Genomic DNA, 19,029 nt, shown 5'->3' with positions numbered 1-19,029 from the left:
CACCTGAAAAATAGTAAAAATAGGCGACAAAAATCCTTAGTAATATGTAAACTTTATTTTCTTTATTTATTTACAGAACTCTGAATATACATTGATTGTTCACATTTTTTTTTTCTCTTCTCAATTTCCCTTGATTATATTCAAAAGGTTATTGGCCTCTTGAATGTTTCCCACTGATGGTCGACGTGCCCTTCTAGAGGTCAATGGTTTATAAATTGGTCTCTTATTGAAAAATTCTCTGGTCTTGTCATTTTGTGGTTCGAGTAATCTAGCGTGCATCGAAACAGAACCATTTTTCTCCATAGATGCCTCCAAGATCTCGAACAAGAACGTTTTCATTCTGATGAAATCTCCCATGGAGTTAAAGGAACTAGGTGGTGATTGGAAAAATACCACATCGGCCACAAACCCACCAATAGCTGCCAGCCATTTATTGTCGTTGTTCTCCTTAACAACGTTCAAGATTCTACCGGGTACTACAGTCCTTTGAATGACACCATTTGGTGAGTTTTTTAGCTTTCCTGGCAAGCTGTATGATAATCCACCTGTACCAATGATTTCAGTGTTAAATTTTTTATTCGTTTTTGTTTCCAACTTTTTGTTTAGAAACTTCACTACATAGTCTTCCAGCTTATTAGAATTCAATTTCAATTCATCCGGATGATTTTCCACCAGCCACTCTTTAAATTCATCTTGAAACGATCTAATTAGTGCTGTTATCTTCTTCAAACGCTTCTTCATAGCAGCAGGCGAAATATCTGTATCTCCTTTCATTTCTTTGAATAAGGACAATTTAGCATGAGACTCATCCTCAGGACGAGATATGTACTTGAAAAATGGATTTTGTCTGCCTATATTAGACACAATTGGTACTCCCATTTCTTGAAATCTTAGCCTATTCCATTGCGTACCGCCTCTAGGTTCGAATGTGGTAATTCTTTCCAACGTATCCAAATCGTTGTACACCAAATATCGAGATTTAATTTTCGAAGGAATAGCGGATTTCAACCCCCATTCTTGTCTGTATAGTGTCGATGGCTTAGTTTCGATGATTTGATGTGTTGGATGAAATTTTTTGCCAGTGTATGTCAATGGTTTATGATTGTTAGCTACTTGAGCTATTCTCGACCGTCCAAGCAACTCTGCCAATGTCATTTCGTTCAATTTTTTCTAAAATAAAGAAAAAGAAAAAGAAAAATGATCGAAACAGTCTCACCAAGGGTTGTAGCAAATGTCTGTATGATTTTTTTTCTTCATCACGGCACCTATTCGTATTGCTCCTTTAACTCTACATCTAAGTTCTTCATTCTTTGATTTCTCAAAACAAATATCACTGTCAACGTAAATATTACCCCGCGAGTTCTTTAACAATTTTAAGGGAAGGTTACTTAAGGTCATCTCTGAAGTAATGCCTTTATTTTATAACAAGGATTATTCATGATTATAAAAGATATCGGTAGTGTCAGTTAAAGGATATTTTAAGAAAAACCCCTTTGAGTGAAAGTATTACAAGAAAAAATGGCAGACTTGCCACAGAAGGTATCTAATTTAAGCATCAACAACAAAGAGAATGGTGGTGGTGGCGGCAAATCATCTTATGTCCCACCGCACTTGAGAAGTAGAGGAAAACCATCATTCGAAAGAAGTACCCCAAAACAGGAAGATAAGGTTACGGGTGGTGATTTTTTCAGACGTGCTGGAAGGCAAACTGGGAACAATGGCGGGTTTTTTGGCTTTTCTAAGGAAAGAAATGGAGGGACGAGTGCGAACTATAACCGCGGAGGCAGCTCAAATTACAAATCATCTGGAAATAGATGGGTAAATGGCAAGCATATACCGGGGCCTAAGAACGCGAAATTAGAAGCCGAACTGTTTGGTGTACACGACGATCCCGATTACCATTCATCTGGTATAAAGTTTGATAATTACGATAATATTCCCGTAGATGCATCTGGAAAAGATGTTCCTGAACCTATACTAGATTTTAGTTCTCCCCCTCTGGATGAGCTGTTAATGGAAAATATCAAACTTGCTAGTTTCACCAAACCTACTCCAGTACAAAAATATTCTATTCCAATAGTTACCAAAGGTAGGGATTTGATGGCATGCGCACAAACGGGCTCAGGTAAGACAGGTGGGTTTTTGTTTCCGCTCTTCACGGAGCTATTCAGGTCTGGGCCCTCTCCAGTACCCGAGAAAGCACAGAGCTTTTATTCTAGAAAGGGATATCCATCTGCTTTAGTACTTGCACCAACTAGAGAATTGGCTACCCAAATTTTTGAAGAAGCAAGAAAATTTACGTATAGATCTTGGGTTAGGCCATGCGTTGTTTATGGTGGCGCGCCAATCGGTAACCAGATGAGGGAGGTTGACCGCGGCTGTGACTTATTGGTGGCTACACCAGGGCGGCTGAATGACTTATTAGAACGCGGAAAAGTTTCTTTGGCTAATATCAAATACCTGGTATTGGATGAGGCTGATAGAATGCTAGATATGGGATTCGAACCCCAAATTCGCCATATAGTTGAAGAATGTGATATGCCCTCTGTGGAAAATAGACAGACCTTGATGTTTTCCGCCACATTCCCAGTAGATATCCAGCATTTGGCACGCGATTTCTTAGATAATTATATTTTTTTATCAGTAGGAAGAGTCGGTTCCACCTCAGAAAATATCACGCAAAGAATATTATATGTCGATGACATGGACAAAAAGTCTGCGTTGTTAGATTTACTGTCTGCAGAGCATAAGGGATTGACATTGATTTTTGTTGAAACGAAAAGAATGGCGGATCAACTCACAGATTTTTTGATCATGCAAAATTTCAAAGCTACAGCCATACATGGTGACCGCACACAGGCTGAACGTGAACGTGCCTTATCTGCTTTCAAAGCTAACGTAGCTGATATCCTGGTCGCAACAGCTGTAGCAGCGAGAGGTTTGGATATACCGAATGTCACACATGTCATTAATTATGATTTGCCCTCCGACATCGATGACTACGTTCACAGAATTGGTAGAACAGGCCGTGCTGGTAACACAGGCGTGGCTACTTCATTCTTCAATAGTAATAATCAGAATATTGTGAAGGGTTTGATGGAAATTTTAAATGAAGCGAATCAAGAAGTTCCCACGTTTTTAAGTGACCTGTCAAGACAGAATTCAAGAGGTGGAAGAACTAGGGGAGGAGGAGGTTTTTTCAATAGTCGTAATAACGGTTCAAGAGACTACCGTAAACATGGTGGAAATGGCTCATTTGGGAGCACGAGGCCAAGGAATACTGGAACATCAAATTGGGGTTCGATTGGAGGTGGGTTTAGAAATGATAATGAGAAAAACGGTTACGGAAATAGCAACGCTTCATGGTGGTAAGCAGAAAGAATAAAAGACTAATCCAAATATAGAACTCCTTTAATTTTTTTCTTTTTATTAATCTCCCTTTTTCCTTTCTTTATCTCTTCGTTTTCACTCCAGTACTATACAGTCATACGTTTTATGCATCCATTAGTCGATGAATTGACTCTTTCACGCTACTTGACCCACGGTACTTCAGTTTTATCAAGTTCCCTTTATTCTGTTGCTTTCTTTCTCTTTTTTTTTCCCAATTTCCTTTTTTTTTGCTCTTGTCCCAATCATAAATGGGTGAGTTTACCGTTTATTGGAATGGATATTTTGGAAGCCCTTTGTTTTTATAGAGAGGGAAAAATACGGAATATTTTTGAAATAGGTGGTCTATTACTTCAGAGTTTTTATAATTAAATCTTGAATTTTGCAATTTGGAAGCAAAATATTCATTGCCGGAGAAGGAGTTATTATTATACGTGTAAAAAATAACTCAATGTTATATTAGGTCTATAATTGTTGATATCTGGCATATCATCTGATGAAAGACCAAGGAAATGTATGAAAGCATTTAAAGTTGCACGCATAAAAAAAGTGGTCAAGAAGATCAGTTCTTAAATACGTACATATCTTTCAAGTGGAAAAAGAAATTTTCCCTTTATCACATTTATGAAAAAATGCATTTATATGAACTACTTAGTTTCCGCTGATGGTCTTATCATTGTAATTCACTGTAGGGCTTAAGGTAATTGACTTGGATAGTAAATTGGAAGAAAACGCTAACAACCACTTTACATTGGTTAATAAAAATTTCATAGCCGTTGTCCATTCAAGGTTGGGACTGCTACCATGCAATTTGACGGATAATCCATTAATCTTGTCCTTATTCATGATATAGGGTAGCTCGAGAATGGAAGTACTATTTTCAACGTCATTTGCGTTATTCATTGAAGATTCATCTTGGCTTGTTGTGAGTGTTTGAGATGAATATGATGACGCTATCGTAGAAAGCTGCCGAGTGATTTCGCTTATTATTTCTAATGTTGTTTCTAATGATTTATCAAACTTCGTTTCCTTGCGGAAGATTCTCCCCAAATTGAAATTCTCATCATAGTAGACAGGCAGAATCAACCAATCACCGGGAGCGTTCGTAGTGGAATTATTATATTCGACACTGTTAACCATTCTTTTCTTGATTTTGGAAAATGAACCCATCGGTTGTAATTCGTAGTCTACTAAATTTATCTTCAGGTTTTTGTTTATGGTAGCCAGTAAAAGAATCAATTGGCCCAGTGCTGCATTGATTTCCTTCCAAGGTACCACTGATTCTGGTATACTGCCTAATCTCAATCCATTTATAGTGGCAAAGGGGCCGCTATGTGAGATTTTGAATGTAGCATTGAAAATATTGATTTTCCTCAACTTATCTAATTGATTCAAGGATAATTCGTATTGCAGTTTTAATGACTGTAAATTTTTGTTGAATTGAATGTTATTTAAATCCATTAAATTCTGATCACTCAGTTTTTGGAGTTTCTCATTTTCCAGTTGAACTTTCTTTTCTTGTAAACGAACTAGTTCTCCATCTAAGTCATCATCTGTCATTTCCAAACGTAATAATTGATCCAAGAGTCTTTCCTCTTCCTTTTTCAAATTTTCTTTTTCCGAAAGATTATGGGAATACTGCTTTTCTTTATTGCTTTCTGATATTTCTTTGTTTTGACTCTCTAACTTCGATAAAAATTGAGCGTAAGTATCTCTCTCTTTTATTGCATCATCATACTCACTTTTTAGTCTGTTTATCAAGATGTTACAGCAGTCCTGACAGATAGGAAAGTCTATGTTTGTTTGAGAAGATAGAATGTTAAATACATTAGTCATTGCGTTGACTTGTGTGGACAAAGTCTTGGAATTCAATTGTATTTGTTGGTTTTCGTCCTCATCCGTAGCTTCTTGTTCCTCTTCGTCATGATCTCGAAAGGTACTGGTTCCATCGGAAGTATCACTATTAGCTTTTTTATTATCATTTCCGTTGGCATTTCCATAACGCTGGTCCTCTCTGCTATTACTCGTAATATTAGCATTATCATCATCATCGTGATTAAGAAAAACAAACGAATCAGTGATTAATTTATCATCTTTTAAATTCAAGTCTTTTATGTTCTGAATCTCCCCTAATCGCCTCAGCCTCTCCTTCGGTATTTGAGGCCCACAATTATCTGCGGCTTCGATGCCCTTGTTGCTGATGACATTTTCATTCGTTGCAGTGATAATTGAATTATTTGAAAGTAGCAAATTTCTTTGGGTTAAACTAAGACCTTCTAAAGATGGGTCTAGTTGCAGGGGTAAGTGACATGTTTGGCACTTCATTTTAATGCCCGTGTCTGGGAGTCTTTGCGAAAACAGTGACTGCCATAAAACGTAACTGAACTACCTAATGTGCTCCCATAGCACTACCCTTTTACTTCTATGAGAGCAAAATCCCCAGGCGGGTGACACTTAAGTACTACTAATGAAGGTAAAAGGACTATGTAATTCGATTATACCACCAGTCCATACTTCCCGATAGTTGATTTAAAATACACCTGGTTCGAACTATTTCTCTCTTAGTTGACACTTTATATACCAACTTTCTATATGAAAGTGATCATTTTACTATAGGATTAGCCGCGGAAAAAGTATTAGCCGCCCAAACTTCTATGTACCTTCCGCATAAATAGGAAAGAAAACAAGAAACTTGAACTTAAAATACTTCCACATCACAAGTATACTTTCCAGGAAAAGCACCAAATTACAGTTATCTAATAGTAATGCACAATCAGGAAGAGTGGCTAGACAAGGACAAAACTTTGGTGAACGAAGAAGAAAATACTTGCATCAACCATTCTTATACAAAAAAGGACACTAATAACTATCGGGTCGGTAAAAGCGGTATTAAGGACTTGAAGAAGCCTACGAACCAGAAGGAAATTGCGATAAAAAATAGGGAGTTAACGAAACAACTTACTCTTCTCAGGCAAGAAAATAATCACTTACAGCAGGCTTGTAAAATTCTCAGCGAAAACAAGATCATTGAGAACAGAAAATCCATAGAAAAATGGAGGACAATTTGTGAGATGGAACTGTCTTTTATTTTAAATTCCACTTTAATCAAAATCAATAGAATGGGCGGCTATAAAGATTTTCTAGAAAAAGAAATGGAGGCTAAAAAGAGAAGATTGGAATATCAGATTGACAACGGTATGGAAGATCAAATCTGTGAAATAAAGGAAAGTGATGACTTTAGACAACTTTCAGAAGTTGAGAAACAAGAGTGGGAGAGTCAAATGAATGAACAGCTGAAAGAGTTGGAAAAAAAAAAAATAGCGGAGCTGGAAAAATTGAATAAGGTGCTGCATGATAGCGAAGGGAAAGATTTTGGAATGGCTGAACTATGCACTAGGTTAAAACTTGACTACAGCTTAATCTTTCCACAATGAAAAATGCGTAAAACGTTTATTCATCTTGCATTTCTATTAGGTACGCGATTACTGAAAAAACGAATGTATTTTTTTGTTGTAGCGCAAATTACGCACCATCATATATTCACATATAACCTAACTTCATCGTCAGAATACAATACTAGTAACTTAGCATTAAAAGCCACCATCAAAGGGAAGAAGTGAACAATATAATGAGTGACTATTCCCTGAAGCATTCGGTCACTCAGTATTTGGAAGAAATTCCTCAACAAGTTCAAAATAGGCTTTATACCTCACCAGCTACATGTCTGGCTATCTATAGAATTTTACCACCACTAGCTAAATTTTTTATCATGGCAATGGTTTTCAACGAAAATGAAGTACCTTTGTTGGATTTAGATAAATGGGTTAACTCTAATGGTAAATTGCAGTTTCAGAATGCAATCAAATCGATGAAGTCTTTGCATCTTCTTATACCAAATAAATCATCTGGTACTTTGATGATCAACCTAAACCCAACATTCAAAATCAGCCTGAGGAACGCATTAACGGGTGGGGAAGTTCAAAACTCATTCGGTGTGGTTGTAGAGGAAAACGTAGTTAGCCTGGACTTGTTGGATGAATATTCAGCTAATAAATGGGAAACAATATTACATTTCATGGTTGGCACTCCCCTCGCTAAAATCCCATCTGAAAAAGTACTGAACCTTTTAAAACACAGTAAACTAATGGAAGAGGTAAACTCTACTGGAGAGTTCAAAATCACTAATGAAGGCTTCCAATTTCTTTTACAAGAAATCAACTCCCAATTATGGACATTATTATTGCAATATTTAAAAATGATCGAAACGTCCAAAATGGATTTAGTCGATGTTTTACATTTTATTTTCATGTTAGGCGCATTGGAAGTTGGCAAAGCCTATAAAATCGATGCATTAAGCGAAACACAAAGAATTATGTTACAAGATATGCGAGACTATGGTTTGGTATTCCAGAAGCATTCAAATGATAGCATTTTTTATCCAACAAAATTAGCTTTGATGCTGACTTCCGATACCAAGACAATCAGATCTGCCTCCAATGCGATGGATAGTGTACTGAGACAGAATAGAGAAGAGCCGTCAGTAAATGAAGACGGCGCCAACGGGAAATCCACAACAGATATCACTACATCAGATGATTTGAACAAAGCAGGTCTAAAAAATCAAGATATACCCGATGGCTCATTGATTGTAGAAACAAATTTCAAAATCTATTCATATTCTAATTCACCTCTGCAAATTGCTGTTTTGTCTCTTTTTGTTCATTTAAAGGCAAGATTTGTGAATATGGTATTGGGTCAAATAACAAGGGAATCCATAAGAAGAGCATTGACCAATGGTATCACTGCCGACCAAATCATTGCCTATCTGGAGACACATGCACATCCTCAAATGAGAAGGTTGGCAGAAGAGAAACTAGAAAAAAAATTAGAGCTGGACCCCAACTGTAAGGAGCCTTTACAAGTTTTGCCTCCTACCGTCGTAGATCAAATCAGATTATGGCAATTAGAGTTAGATAGAGTCATTACATATGAAGGTTCCTTATATTCTGATTTTGAGACTAGTCAAGAATACAACTTACTAAGTAAGTACGCTCAAGATATCGGTGTTTTGTTGTGGAAAGACGACAAAAAGAAGAAATTTTTCATCTCAAAGGAAGGTAATTCTCAAGTACTTGATTTCGCTAAAAGAAAGTTGAAAAAGAAACAATAAGTATATATACATATATATGCCCCTACATATCAATGCATTCAACGTAACAATTGCGCTAACACACGCGTCTTTCTTGCGCAGTAATTGTTTTCCTTTTTCATTCTTTCTTCTTTTGCATCTCTATCAACAAAATTTCGGTATCTAAGCTTTTCCTAAAATATCCCTTAAATGCAAACCTATCGAAAAGTAGGGGAACTACCGAATTTATAATTAACGCTTCAACTTTCGACCTATTGCAAGGCCAACTATTTAAGATATTTCAAACTAAAGTACTGTGTCAATGTTACTGAAAAACTTACACAGTCTCTTACAACTACCAATTTTTTCGAATGGAGCAGATAAGGGTATAGAACCAAACTGCCCTATAAACATTCCATTATCATGTTCCAATAAAACTGATATAGACAACTCGTGTTGTTTTGAATATCCAGGTGGAATATTTTTACAAACCCAATTCTGGAATTACTTTCCAAGCAAAAACGATTTAAATGAAACTGAATTAGTGAAGGAGTTAGGGCCTCTAGATTCATTTACAATTCACGGATTATGGCCAGATAATTGTCATGGTGGCTACCAACAATTCTGTAATAGGTCCTTACAAATTGACGATGTTTACTACTTATTGCATGACAAGAAATTTAATAATAATGATACATCCCTGCAAATATCGGGCGAAAAGCTGCTTGAATACCTAGACTTATATTGGAAGAGTAATAACGGGAATCATGAGTCCTTATGGATACACGAGTTTAATAAACATGGCACGTGCATTAGCACAATTAGACCAGAGTGCTATACTGAGTGGGGTGCTAATAGTGTTGACAGAAAAAGAGCGGTCTATGATTATTTTAGAATAACTTATAATCTATTCAAGAAATTGGACACATTTTCAACACTAGAAAAAAATAATATTGTCCCAAGTGTGGACAATTCCTATTCTTTGGAGCAGATAGAGGCAGCACTAAGTAAAGAGTTTGAAGGAAAAAAAGTCTTCATAGGCTGTGATAGACATAATTCCTTAAACGAAGTATGGTATTATAACCACTTGAAGGGTTCCCTTTTGAGCGAAATGTTTGTGCCCATGGACTCACTTGCCATTCGAACAAATTGTAAAAAAGATGGTATTAAGTTTTTTCCAAAAGGTTATGTCCCAACTTTCAGGAGGAGACCTAATAAGGGAGCAAGATACAGAGGAGTCGTTCGTCTATCAAATATTAATAATGGAGATCAGATGCAAGGCTTTCTAATCAAGAATGGACACTGGATGAGTCAAGGTACACCAGCGAATTACGAGTTGATTAAATCTCCCTATGGGAATTACTACTTGAGAACTAACCAAGGGTTTTGTGACATTATTTCGTCTTCATCTAATGAATTGGTCTGCAAATTCAGGAACATTAAGGATGCAGGTCAATTCGATTTTGATCCAACGAAAGGAGGAGACGGATATATTGGTTATTCTGGTAACTACAACTGGGGCGGTGACACCTATCCAAGGAGAAGGAATCAAAGCCCCATTTTCTCTGTAGACGATGAACAAAATTCCAAGAAATATAAGTTTAAATTAAAATTCATCAAAAATTAAAAGTTTTCCGATTGAAAACTTCATTTAGCTTTACCCTTCTCTGAGAAGAAAAGATTGAAATGCGTATATCTATATTTTAGTTTTAGTTACGATTATGCTGGTATTATTTAGTTAAGTACTTAATTCAATTGTGAAAAGACGAAGACAATATTTTTAGTATATCCTCCGTACTTTCATTTTCAATATGGATTTGTGACGATCGATCTTCTCTTGCTCCTTCTTTATTAATGTTGTCGCTACTTCTTCGATAGGGCATATCATTCTCATACAGTCCACCCATTTGTAAGCCATACGTCTTGTTGGTCGGAAACCCAGAAAAAGAGCGGGAGTGTTCGAGAGAGGCAAAATTTTTATCTCCTCTGTCTGAGATCGAATTCAGTATGAATGATTCCAGTCTTGTTATTCTTGATGTTAGATTATCAATGACAGTGCCTTGGTCATATACGATTCGTTCTAAATATTTTATTTCTAATCTTTGGTCATCTATCACATTTTGTGATGCAAATTTATCAGTTCTTACTGGTGAGCTAGTCCTTCTTCTTATTCTATCCAAATTAGATCGGTTGGTGGGTGGCATCCCGTAGCTGGAAAATGGTGGAGGAGGTAGTCGCGTATTACCTTCCCTTAATTGCCTCCTTAGCTTATCATCTAGCGGGCTCTTCACTTTCCTATCGTCTGATTTACCTGTGGGAGACAATCTATGTAATGGCGAACTCATCCTTTCCTGTGCTCTATAGTGCTTCTTGTTTCCCAATTCTGACGTGTTTGAACTGAAGTTCTCTTCTCGCAACTTTTTTAAGGCTTCTTCATGCTCTTTTCTTACTCTGTTTAGAGTATCGTCTTGAAACTTTTTACTGGCACTGTTTCCAAAGTTACTATAATCCATTATTCCTACAAGCCACTTTGGATCTTTGGTTAAACTTTTACAAAATTGGAAGAAGGTGATTTTATTCCGTGAGACTTGGTTTACTTCATTATATTACATGAACACTTTTCGCGTTTGTTTTTGTATTACGCAAAAAGCAAACAAAAAAAACTGCGACATCTAATTAGTAGCAAAATAAAAGTATAGAATGCGCGATCAAAAGATACCACTGTAATGTTGTTAGTCGAACTATATACAATTTTTTACTTTTATTTAGTACTTATTACTATCATGGACGAGCCTCTTGAGGCTGGATGGATAAAAACATTTGTAAGTTCTCTAGTAAACTAGGGTTAATAGTCTTCAAAAATTCTTGGTACCTTTCTACTCCTAAATGTGATTCTAGATATTCCATTGATTGGGAAATAAAATCTTTTAAACTAATGTTATGCACTGGATCATTGTTTTTGCATAATTGATGATATCTTAATTGTTCGGCAGTTAAAGGATGGAATGCAATTGATTGCTCTGTAACAATATCATTCAAGTGGTATTTTTCGCAATCCCCACGATTAGTTTCATTAATTTCTTCGAGCATTTCGATCCATAAAGATGCGATGGATGAAAACTCAGTCAAAATAGGAACTAAACCAGTCCTTAGTAAACTTGAAATACCTAATATGTGAACTTTTTTGAATTTAGGATCAAAGATATCTCTAAAACATACTATCCATCCGGTTAAAAGCTTGTTTACAACGGAATCATACGTCTGATCCTTAGACACAATTTTTCTTATTGATTCCGGCATGCGTGCATTTTCGTTAGAAGTTGGTAGATTGTCATGATATGTAGCTAAAAAAGTCATTAAGGCGTCTGGATTCACGTAGGATATTCTAGCGATGATTTGAATGATTTGCGAGCATAAATAAGATGAAGGAGCTTCTTCCAGGAAAATGGCATCGAATAATGCTGATAATACTCCGGTTTCATAGAATTTTTGCAATAACAGATTTTCGTAATCCGACTCATTGGATAATATCAAAATTTCCCAGATTTCTAAAACCAACTGAAATGAATCTTCCCTTAACTTTAAAAGATATTTAGACATTTGTTTAAAAATATCTTGAAATGTGTTGTTAGAGAAAAAATCCACAGGATTCAGAATCAGAGCATAACTTTTGATAATTTCAAGTAAAGTTGGGAGAATCTCTGTGTGTGTCTCAATACCATACTTTAGAAATGGCACCAATTCAACGAACTTATCGTCAAACTCTTGATCGTGGGATGAAAAATTTTGAAGAAGCATGCCCCATAGTTCATACCCGTCTTCGCTTAACAACTGATATTGCATAGAAGAGGGATCACAGGCTAATGCAACCACAGGTATGGCGATATCCCACGTTAAATGTGACTGTGATCCCAAAGATGATACCAAATTTCTCAATAACCTTAACAATGCGTTTGCCAAAATAGCCTCACTAGCATTATTTGTTGCTATTTCCCAAAGGTTTGGTATGATTTGCAAAATTTCGACTAATAGATCCCTGCTAATTAAAGGTTTTGTTTGAATTATGATATCGCTCAAGGTGTTTAAAACATATAGCCTTGTCTCGGTTAACGACACAGATGGTAAAATTTTCCTCAACAATAAATGAACATTTTCAGTTAAAAATGGCTGAAAAGTATCCTTGTTGAAGTTCCAGTCATCAACCATGGTTCTGACAGTCTGGACTGTGGTTAACAAAACAACTTTGTCGTCTTCATCTGTCAGGAAGTTTGTAAATAACTTGTAACATAAACTTTTAGATTCTTCCGAACACTTCACAGTAGACCATTCGTTTATAATTAAAGCAACTCTTCTTCTGATAATCCTTAATTCGTCGCCTGATATGTTTGTATTTGTAGCTTCTGGTAAAAAAACCTGAATTAGTAACCTGTCAAAATCTACCATTTCACTAACAGCGGATGCACTTAATTGGAAACTTGCATAAATTGCGTCTTTCCTTAAAAAATCGTCTAATGAGTTTGATAGCTTTGAAGCATCATTTTCAATTTTCTTTAACAGGTAGGGAACCAACAGCTCAGAGAAAGTATTCATTAAGTCTTGAAAAACGTTCTCTGCACATGGTCTGATTTGATATTCGTAACTCGTGGCCATTTGTTCGTTTATCCATTCTTCTGGATCCATAAACCAATTTTCTAATTCAGTTGGTCTTAACCTCAAGTACCATTCCATTAAAGTGTCAACCAACCTTGTTATCAAATTCTCATTCAGAAATTCTGTGTTGATTTTGTTGATAGAAGCATCTATGGTTAGTTTATCACTTCTTGCTTTTAACGTAATTGCCCCCTTTTTGTGAATGAAATTAATGACCCTTTTCAAAATTAAAAGCCCTCTAATAGCAGTCTGTTCCCAAAAGTCCCCCGTGACATCAGAATTCTCTCTATATACTTTAGGGGCCTTATCGAAAATTAGCCTAGTATAAGTGATTAGAATTTGCGTAGAGCATGGCAGTAATATGAAATTAGCCGGAGAGCCAGTGACTAAATTGAAATATAACTTTCCTAGGCATTTGATAAACTTTTCGTAAATATCAAACTTTTTGAAGTTTTCATGGTTTGAAATTAACATCTCAAAGTGTGAAACGGATAGTTTAATAAAATCGCAAACAGACTGATCGGTTTGAGGGCGGTCGTATCCTTCACAAATTATCCTTCTGAGCACTTTCAAAGCTAGGTAAGAAACTTGTAAACTGGAAAGATCCTCGTAGTTGAGATTGGAGGATGTCGTCCATTCTTCAAATGATTGTAAATAAATCCTGACAATTAGTGGTAATATCAAAGGAACTTTACTTTGCATAGCGGGTCGGCACCTTCCTATTCTCGCAGTACCTAATACTTTAACGATTTGATTTATATGCATCAATATATTGTAAATCTTAACTGAATCTTTTCTGATGATCTCATCGTTCAATAGGTTTTCTAGATCCTCAAATAAGGTTGGCCACTCTACGGGAAAATCTAGCCTTGCAATCCTTGCGGAAGCTTGGGCATTCTGAATACAAAGTTGATTATTCTGTTCATCGATCATTTCAAAAAGACGACCTCTTATCGAGGCTTTTTCATCTTTAGGTATAGCGTTAATTCTAGTGGATCTCCAGTATTTATCCACGCCGTTCTTAAATTGAATTACCGCCAACCATCTAATTTGTAAAGAATTAGATAAATTAAGGTAGATTGACTGTAATAAGTAATGAAATCCCGCTTGAGTCTCCCATTGTCTTAGTTGTTGTTCGGCTAATTTTTGAACATCTGACCTAATATGTTGTGGGTTACTTGCTTGTTCAAGTACTTGAACCAAGTTTAACTCGTTAAGAGACGAGGCCATTTTTGTTTAACGCCTTTTAAAATTTGATTCGGTTGACAGTTGAGGCAAGCTAAAAAGTTAATAGTTTATGGTGCCTCCTTTTTCTTAAACACAACACCTACCAAGAAGTTTGACAAATATTAAGCTACCCAATTGTTTGAAACTTCAATCTTCTTACATGGAAATGTACGCTATAGAAGTGTAATTCAAAAAAAAAGAGGCGGCTTATTTGGAGAGATTATTTTATTCATCTTGACTGAGGATGCTCATCAAACAAAAATCGTATGAAGAGATTTTTTGTATATTATGATAGTTCTATTAACATTAATGATTGTGAAGCTTTTTACGAAGTGTCTGTTCCTATTAACCAATGCATTCTCTTCCCTTCCCTTGTAACTAAGTTATACAGATATTTTTGCTTTCGGTTTGCTTTATAAACATATATATATATATATATATATATATACCTTTATATCTATTTTGGATATCCAATGGAAGAACCCTAAAGCTATGTTAATACTTTCATCACACGATCAAAAAATGTATCCATTTGCACGTTTTGAATGTTGTCAAACATGCTCGTAAAACTATTCATATTGACTAGCTTATCTTTCTTTTCGCCATTTATAAATTCCAAAGCGATATCTTCTTCATCTTCGTCGTTATCATTGGTATTTTTATCTCTAGTGTCACTTTTTTTGCCCCTAGACGACAGTTTATGCAATTGTTCTGCAAAAATATCGCTATTGGATGCCGAAGTTGTGATGGTGTTACTTACCAGGCCATCCAATATTCCTTCGTTATTAACTTCATCAGATAGTTGAGTATTCACAGTGGTTCCGACAACACCTAGTGTTGATTCTATGTCCAAAAATATGAAATCAGTATCATAATTCCAACCAATCCAAGATATGTATTCATGATGCGTAAAATTACCCAATTTTGTAGATAAGTCAGAATCGAATATAATAATACGGGATTTGTAATTGATAGTTGGTACGCCATCGAGATCAGTTAGTTGTTGATTTATAACCAGGGCAATGTTGCCTGTCCTTTCGTCACAAGTAATAAGCCTATCCATGTGACCATTTTTATACACTCCGTTAACAAACGGATATAAGTCAAAACTATTTATGACTTGACCCCGCAATAAGTTGATGGCGTTTAATGTAGTCCTGGTGGCCACTATTAAATTTGTGTCATTAATCAACTTGACGGTTTGGATTTCAGAGTCTAACGTGAACTCACTGACCGTCTTTGTATTTTCCAATGATTCAAACTTTTTAAAAGTGTCGAAATCTAAAATTTGCAACTTGTCATCGAAACCATGGAATATTAGAGACCCGTCTTGAGACCAAGCTAAAGAAACGGAGTTACTGAAATGATTAAAGTTTGGTAAAGAAATTTTTTTCAAGCACCAGTTGCTCTCATGAGAGTCGAAGGACCAAAATTTCAGTCCACCGTTGTTGTCAGCCGTTAAACAGCCTTGACTATTATTAACTGATCTTGGTGAAGGCAATATCTTGGTAATTGGGACACTTATCCCGTGTGGATTTATTACTTTCGTTTTCAAATTCCAATTTGTCTCATTATCGTTTTTGGTCCAAAATTTCAAGATATGAGTTAAGTCCTTGGAAGATAAGAGGTCATTTGGCGGATACTCAATTTCGTATGTAATCATCCATTGCCCATCTTTGGTGAACTTCAAATCAGTTATTATTGGGTCTTGTAAATTCAGTTCAAATCTAACTTTACCCATAGAATTGTTGACACCTGATGTTAAATACTGATAGTTAACTTGCTCATTTTTATAGAAGTCAAAAATTTGAACAGCAGAAATGTGTGGGAAATACAAGTTCTTGTTAATAGGGTTTATTTCTACATTAGTGGTGAAATCTTGTCTTCTCGATTTAATTAGTTTTCTAGATTGTTTCTTCTTAGAGTGATTGAGAGAGGTAATTGAGTTGGAGTTCTTGGTATTCATGGCCGAGATTGGTTGCTGAATGTGTTTTATGGTGCTATTGAACACCGGTAATGGCCCGTTAATCGACAATTTGGAGGTCAAATCAGAAGCATTCAAAAGTAAAAATTGGTAGTCAGAATTTGAATTGTTTTCAGTCATTTGTAGGATTAAAGAGTAGTAGTTCCCTTGAGGTCCCAATACCTGACAGTCGATTATAATACCGTTCAAACGAGGCAGGAATTGTTGAGAGTTTGTTTCCAATTGCCATAAACTCATAACTTTTTCCCAACCACCAGATAGCAAATAGGATCCATCGTGAGAGAATGAGAGTGACAGCACAGAGTCTATATGCCATTTGAGCAGTCTTATTTGTAGATCGGCCAGGCTTACGATACTTATAACTCCGGAGGCAAATCCAACAGCCAGTTGTTGACCCATATTGTCTATGGCCATGCTAGAAACGTACCTTGTGTTATAGGATAGGGATTGAGTCTGTGAAGAAAGGATGGAACCGAGGGGAAAGCTTAAATTTACAGAATCATCAAAAAGCGAAACAACTGAGATGGATTTGTGTTCGTGATCTTTTGTTGAGACGTCTTTGCACATATGCGCTAGCAGTTTACCATTGGAAGAAATATTTGACAAGATAACGTTGTGCCATTCTGCCTGATGAGCCACTTCAAATTGCTTTTTAGCATCGTCAAAGGTTAATGCATATAACCTGTACGATTGCAAAGAGTTATGTGCCTTTTGACTAGGGTCCTTGAACGTTGTCAAAATTCTATAGTTGCCCTCGCTATGGAAAACATTTGCAAGCTTTTCATCTGCCAAAGAGATTTTGAAATGCTTAGGGGACTCGACCAGCTTCCCCTTATAATTTAAAACAATTACATGACCATTATTGGTGAATACGGTAATCAGATGAGCGTCTTCTTGTTGCGGAACGGTTATATCACCCAGCAGAATCTTTACAATCGATTCATTATTCTCTTCTTCTTGCAGAAATATTCCGGATAACAAGGAGTTATTTGCAAACTTTAGAGTCTTAACACATTGTCTAGTTTCCACAGAATACACCTTGATCTGATTGTTAAAGGGTATAATATAGTTTCGTTGGTCTTGTGATAGGCGGGCGATATTCTTATTGCCGGTTACTGAACTGAGATTATTCAAAGCGGGTTTCCCACCAGATACGACTGACAGTTTATACTGTTCGATACCTAGGGATTGCGTCATTCTGGTGATCAGCTAAAATGGTTCTGGTTTGTACTTGTAGTTCCTGTGACGACAGCCAATATAACTGATATGTAAACTGTGCCAAAAATCATTTGTTCGAAAAATTTCATCTCATCTCATCGCTAGGAAAAAGAAAGGAAAATTTTTTTCTAGTTTCTCCTTCTCACATTTTACATCACTTACCACGTACCCTAAGCAGTAGGCCGCCTTAACCCTGACGTGCTATTTTGTTACCCTACTGATGTGACCGCTAGATTTTGACATGCCAAGCAATACAAATCTCCAAGAAGTTGCTGTTTGCTTTGATGAAATGCTATTCTGTGTCAAAAATGCCCCCTCCTAGGGACTTGCGTCTAGGTAAAAGCTATTCTGCACAATAACAGGTTTGATGGATGATTTTTGTTTGTTCTCTTTGGCTTTTCATTTTCGCGTCGCGTTTTCTGCTGTTGTTTGTTTTTTGTGTGGAAAAGCGGGCGGTCAAAGTTTTTTGTTTATCTGCCTTTATTTAAAGAGGAGGAGCAACTATAGATTTGGGGAGTTGTTATTTATGGGCACCTGATAATGCTTGGCAGCGAGGGAAGCAATTATAATACAACTAAAGCAACATGGCACCCAAGAAATCCACTACCAAGACCACAAGTAAGGGCAAGAAGCCTGCAACCAGCAAAGGCAAGGAGAAATCAACTTCCAAGGCCGCTATCAAGAAAACCACGGCAAAAAAGGAGGAAGCTTCCTCCAAGAGTTACAGGGAGTTGATCATTGAAGGGCTCACGGCTTTGAAGGAACGTAAGGGATCCAGTCGTCCGGCACTCAAGAAGTTTATCAAGGAAAACTACCCGATCGTCGGATCCGCAAGCAACTTTGATTTGTACTTCAACAATGCCATAAAGAAGGGTGTGGAGGCCGGCGATTTTGAACAGCCAAAGGGACCCGCTGGTGCTGTGAAACTGGCCAAGAAGAAATCTCCAGAAGTAAAGAAAGAAAAAGAGGTCAGTCCAAAACCCAAGCAAGCCGCCACTTCTGTGAGTGCAACCGCATCAAAAGCGAAAGCCGCATCCACGAAGCTAGCGCCAAAGAAAGTAGTGAAAAAAAAATCGCCTACTGTTACCGCCAAGAAGGCCTCTTCGCCTTCTTCATTGACCTACAAGGAAATGATCCTTAAAAGCATGCCTCAACTTAATGACGGTAAGGGCTCCAGCCGTATCGTTTTAAAGAAGTATGTCAAGGACACTTTCTCCTCCAAGTTGAAAACAAGCTCAAATTTTGACTATCTGTTCAATAGCGCTATCAAGAAATGTGTTGAAAACGGCGAGTTAGTGCAACCAAAGGGCCCCTCCGGCATTATTAAACTAAACAAGAAGAAGGTCAAACTCTCCACGTAAAAAGTGAATATCCAAACGAGAATGTCAATGGTGATAGCAATACTATCAAACCTATTTTCTTTCTTCATTTTTGT

General features: G+C 36.6%; 11 protein-coding genes across 11 annotated transcripts; 6 read left to right on the top strand and 5 right to left on the bottom strand.

Annotated features, from left to right (window-relative positions):
• Positions 1-120: 120 nt before the first annotated feature.
• MRP51 (mitochondrial 37S ribosomal protein MRP51) lies at positions 121-1,155 on the bottom strand (the record flags this gene model as incomplete). Its single annotated transcript, NM_001183932.1, has 1 exon — positions 121-1,155. The coding sequence occupies one exon, from the start codon at positions 1,153-1,155 to the stop codon at positions 121-123; it is 1,035 nt and encodes a 344-aa protein (NP_015207.1).
• A 363-nt stretch (positions 1,156-1,518) lies between these two features.
• Positions 1,519-3,372, top strand: DBP1 (putative DEAD-box ATP-dependent RNA helicase DBP1; the record flags this gene model as incomplete). Its single annotated transcript, NM_001183933.1, has 1 exon — positions 1,519-3,372. The coding sequence occupies one exon, from the start codon at positions 1,519-1,521 to the stop codon at positions 3,370-3,372; it is 1,854 nt and encodes a 617-aa protein (NP_015206.1).
• A 123-nt stretch (positions 3,373-3,495) lies between these two features.
• On the top strand, positions 3,496-3,759 carry YPL119C-A (uncharacterized protein; the record flags this gene model as incomplete). Its single annotated transcript, NM_001184670.1, has 1 exon — positions 3,496-3,759. One exon carries the CDS (start codon positions 3,496-3,498, stop codon positions 3,757-3,759), a length of 264 nt encoding a protein of 87 aa, NP_878181.1.
• Positions 3,760-4,038: 279 nt separating this feature from the next.
• VPS30 (beclin 1) lies at positions 4,039-5,712 on the bottom strand (the record flags this gene model as incomplete). The annotated part of the gene is made up of 1 exon (NM_001183934.1): positions 4,039-5,712. The coding sequence occupies one exon, from the start codon at positions 5,710-5,712 to the stop codon at positions 4,039-4,041; it is 1,674 nt and encodes a 557-aa protein (NP_015205.1).
• Positions 5,713-6,152: 440 nt separating this feature from the next.
• Positions 6,153-6,821, top strand: MEI5 (Mei5p; the record flags this gene model as incomplete). Its single annotated transcript, NM_001183935.1, has 1 exon — positions 6,153-6,821. One exon carries the CDS (start codon positions 6,153-6,155, stop codon positions 6,819-6,821), a length of 669 nt encoding a protein of 222 aa, NP_015204.1.
• A 194-nt stretch (positions 6,822-7,015) lies between these two features.
• On the top strand, positions 7,016-8,557 carry TFB2 (TFIIH/NER complex subunit TFB2; the record flags this gene model as incomplete). The annotated part of the gene is made up of 1 exon (NM_001183936.1): positions 7,016-8,557. One exon carries the CDS (start codon positions 7,016-7,018, stop codon positions 8,555-8,557), a length of 1,542 nt encoding a protein of 513 aa, NP_015203.1.
• A 280-nt stretch (positions 8,558-8,837) lies between these two features.
• Positions 8,838-10,142, top strand: RNY1 (ribonuclease T2; the record flags this gene model as incomplete). The annotated part of the gene is made up of 1 exon (NM_001183937.1): positions 8,838-10,142. One exon carries the CDS (start codon positions 8,838-8,840, stop codon positions 10,140-10,142), a length of 1,305 nt encoding a protein of 434 aa, NP_015202.1.
• Positions 10,143-10,266: 124 nt separating this feature from the next.
• SPC29 (Spc29p) lies at positions 10,267-11,028 on the bottom strand (the record flags this gene model as incomplete). The annotated part of the gene is made up of 1 exon (NM_001183938.1): positions 10,267-11,028. One exon carries the CDS (start codon positions 11,026-11,028, stop codon positions 10,267-10,269), a length of 762 nt encoding a protein of 253 aa, NP_015201.1.
• Positions 11,029-11,296: 268 nt separating this feature from the next.
• On the bottom strand, positions 11,297-14,395 carry KAP120 (karyopherin KAP120; the record flags this gene model as incomplete). The annotated part of the gene is made up of 1 exon (NM_001183939.1): positions 11,297-14,395. The coding sequence occupies one exon, from the start codon at positions 14,393-14,395 to the stop codon at positions 11,297-11,299; it is 3,099 nt and encodes a 1,032-aa protein (NP_015200.1).
• A 487-nt stretch (positions 14,396-14,882) lies between these two features.
• On the bottom strand, positions 14,883-17,573 carry NAN1 (Nan1p; the record flags this gene model as incomplete). The annotated part of the gene is made up of 1 exon (NM_001183940.1): positions 14,883-17,573. The coding sequence occupies one exon, from the start codon at positions 17,571-17,573 to the stop codon at positions 14,883-14,885; it is 2,691 nt and encodes an 896-aa protein (NP_015199.1).
• A 605-nt stretch (positions 17,574-18,178) lies between these two features.
• On the top strand, positions 18,179-18,955 carry HHO1 (histone H1; the record flags this gene model as incomplete). The annotated part of the gene is made up of 1 exon (NM_001183941.1): positions 18,179-18,955. The coding sequence occupies one exon, from the start codon at positions 18,179-18,181 to the stop codon at positions 18,953-18,955; it is 777 nt and encodes a 258-aa protein (NP_015198.1).
• Between the last annotated feature and the right edge of the window lie 74 nt (positions 18,956-19,029).

The sequence above is a fragment of the Saccharomyces cerevisiae genome, chromosome XVI (genome assembly GCF_000146045.2).
Source record: "Saccharomyces cerevisiae S288C chromosome XVI, complete sequence".
NCBI classification, from domain to species: Eukaryota; Fungi; Ascomycota; class Saccharomycetes; order Saccharomycetales; family Saccharomycetaceae; genus Saccharomyces; species Saccharomyces cerevisiae.
The sequence above is the reverse complement of the archived record's forward strand: the minus strand, read 5'-3'. Positions and strand labels throughout refer to the sequence as shown.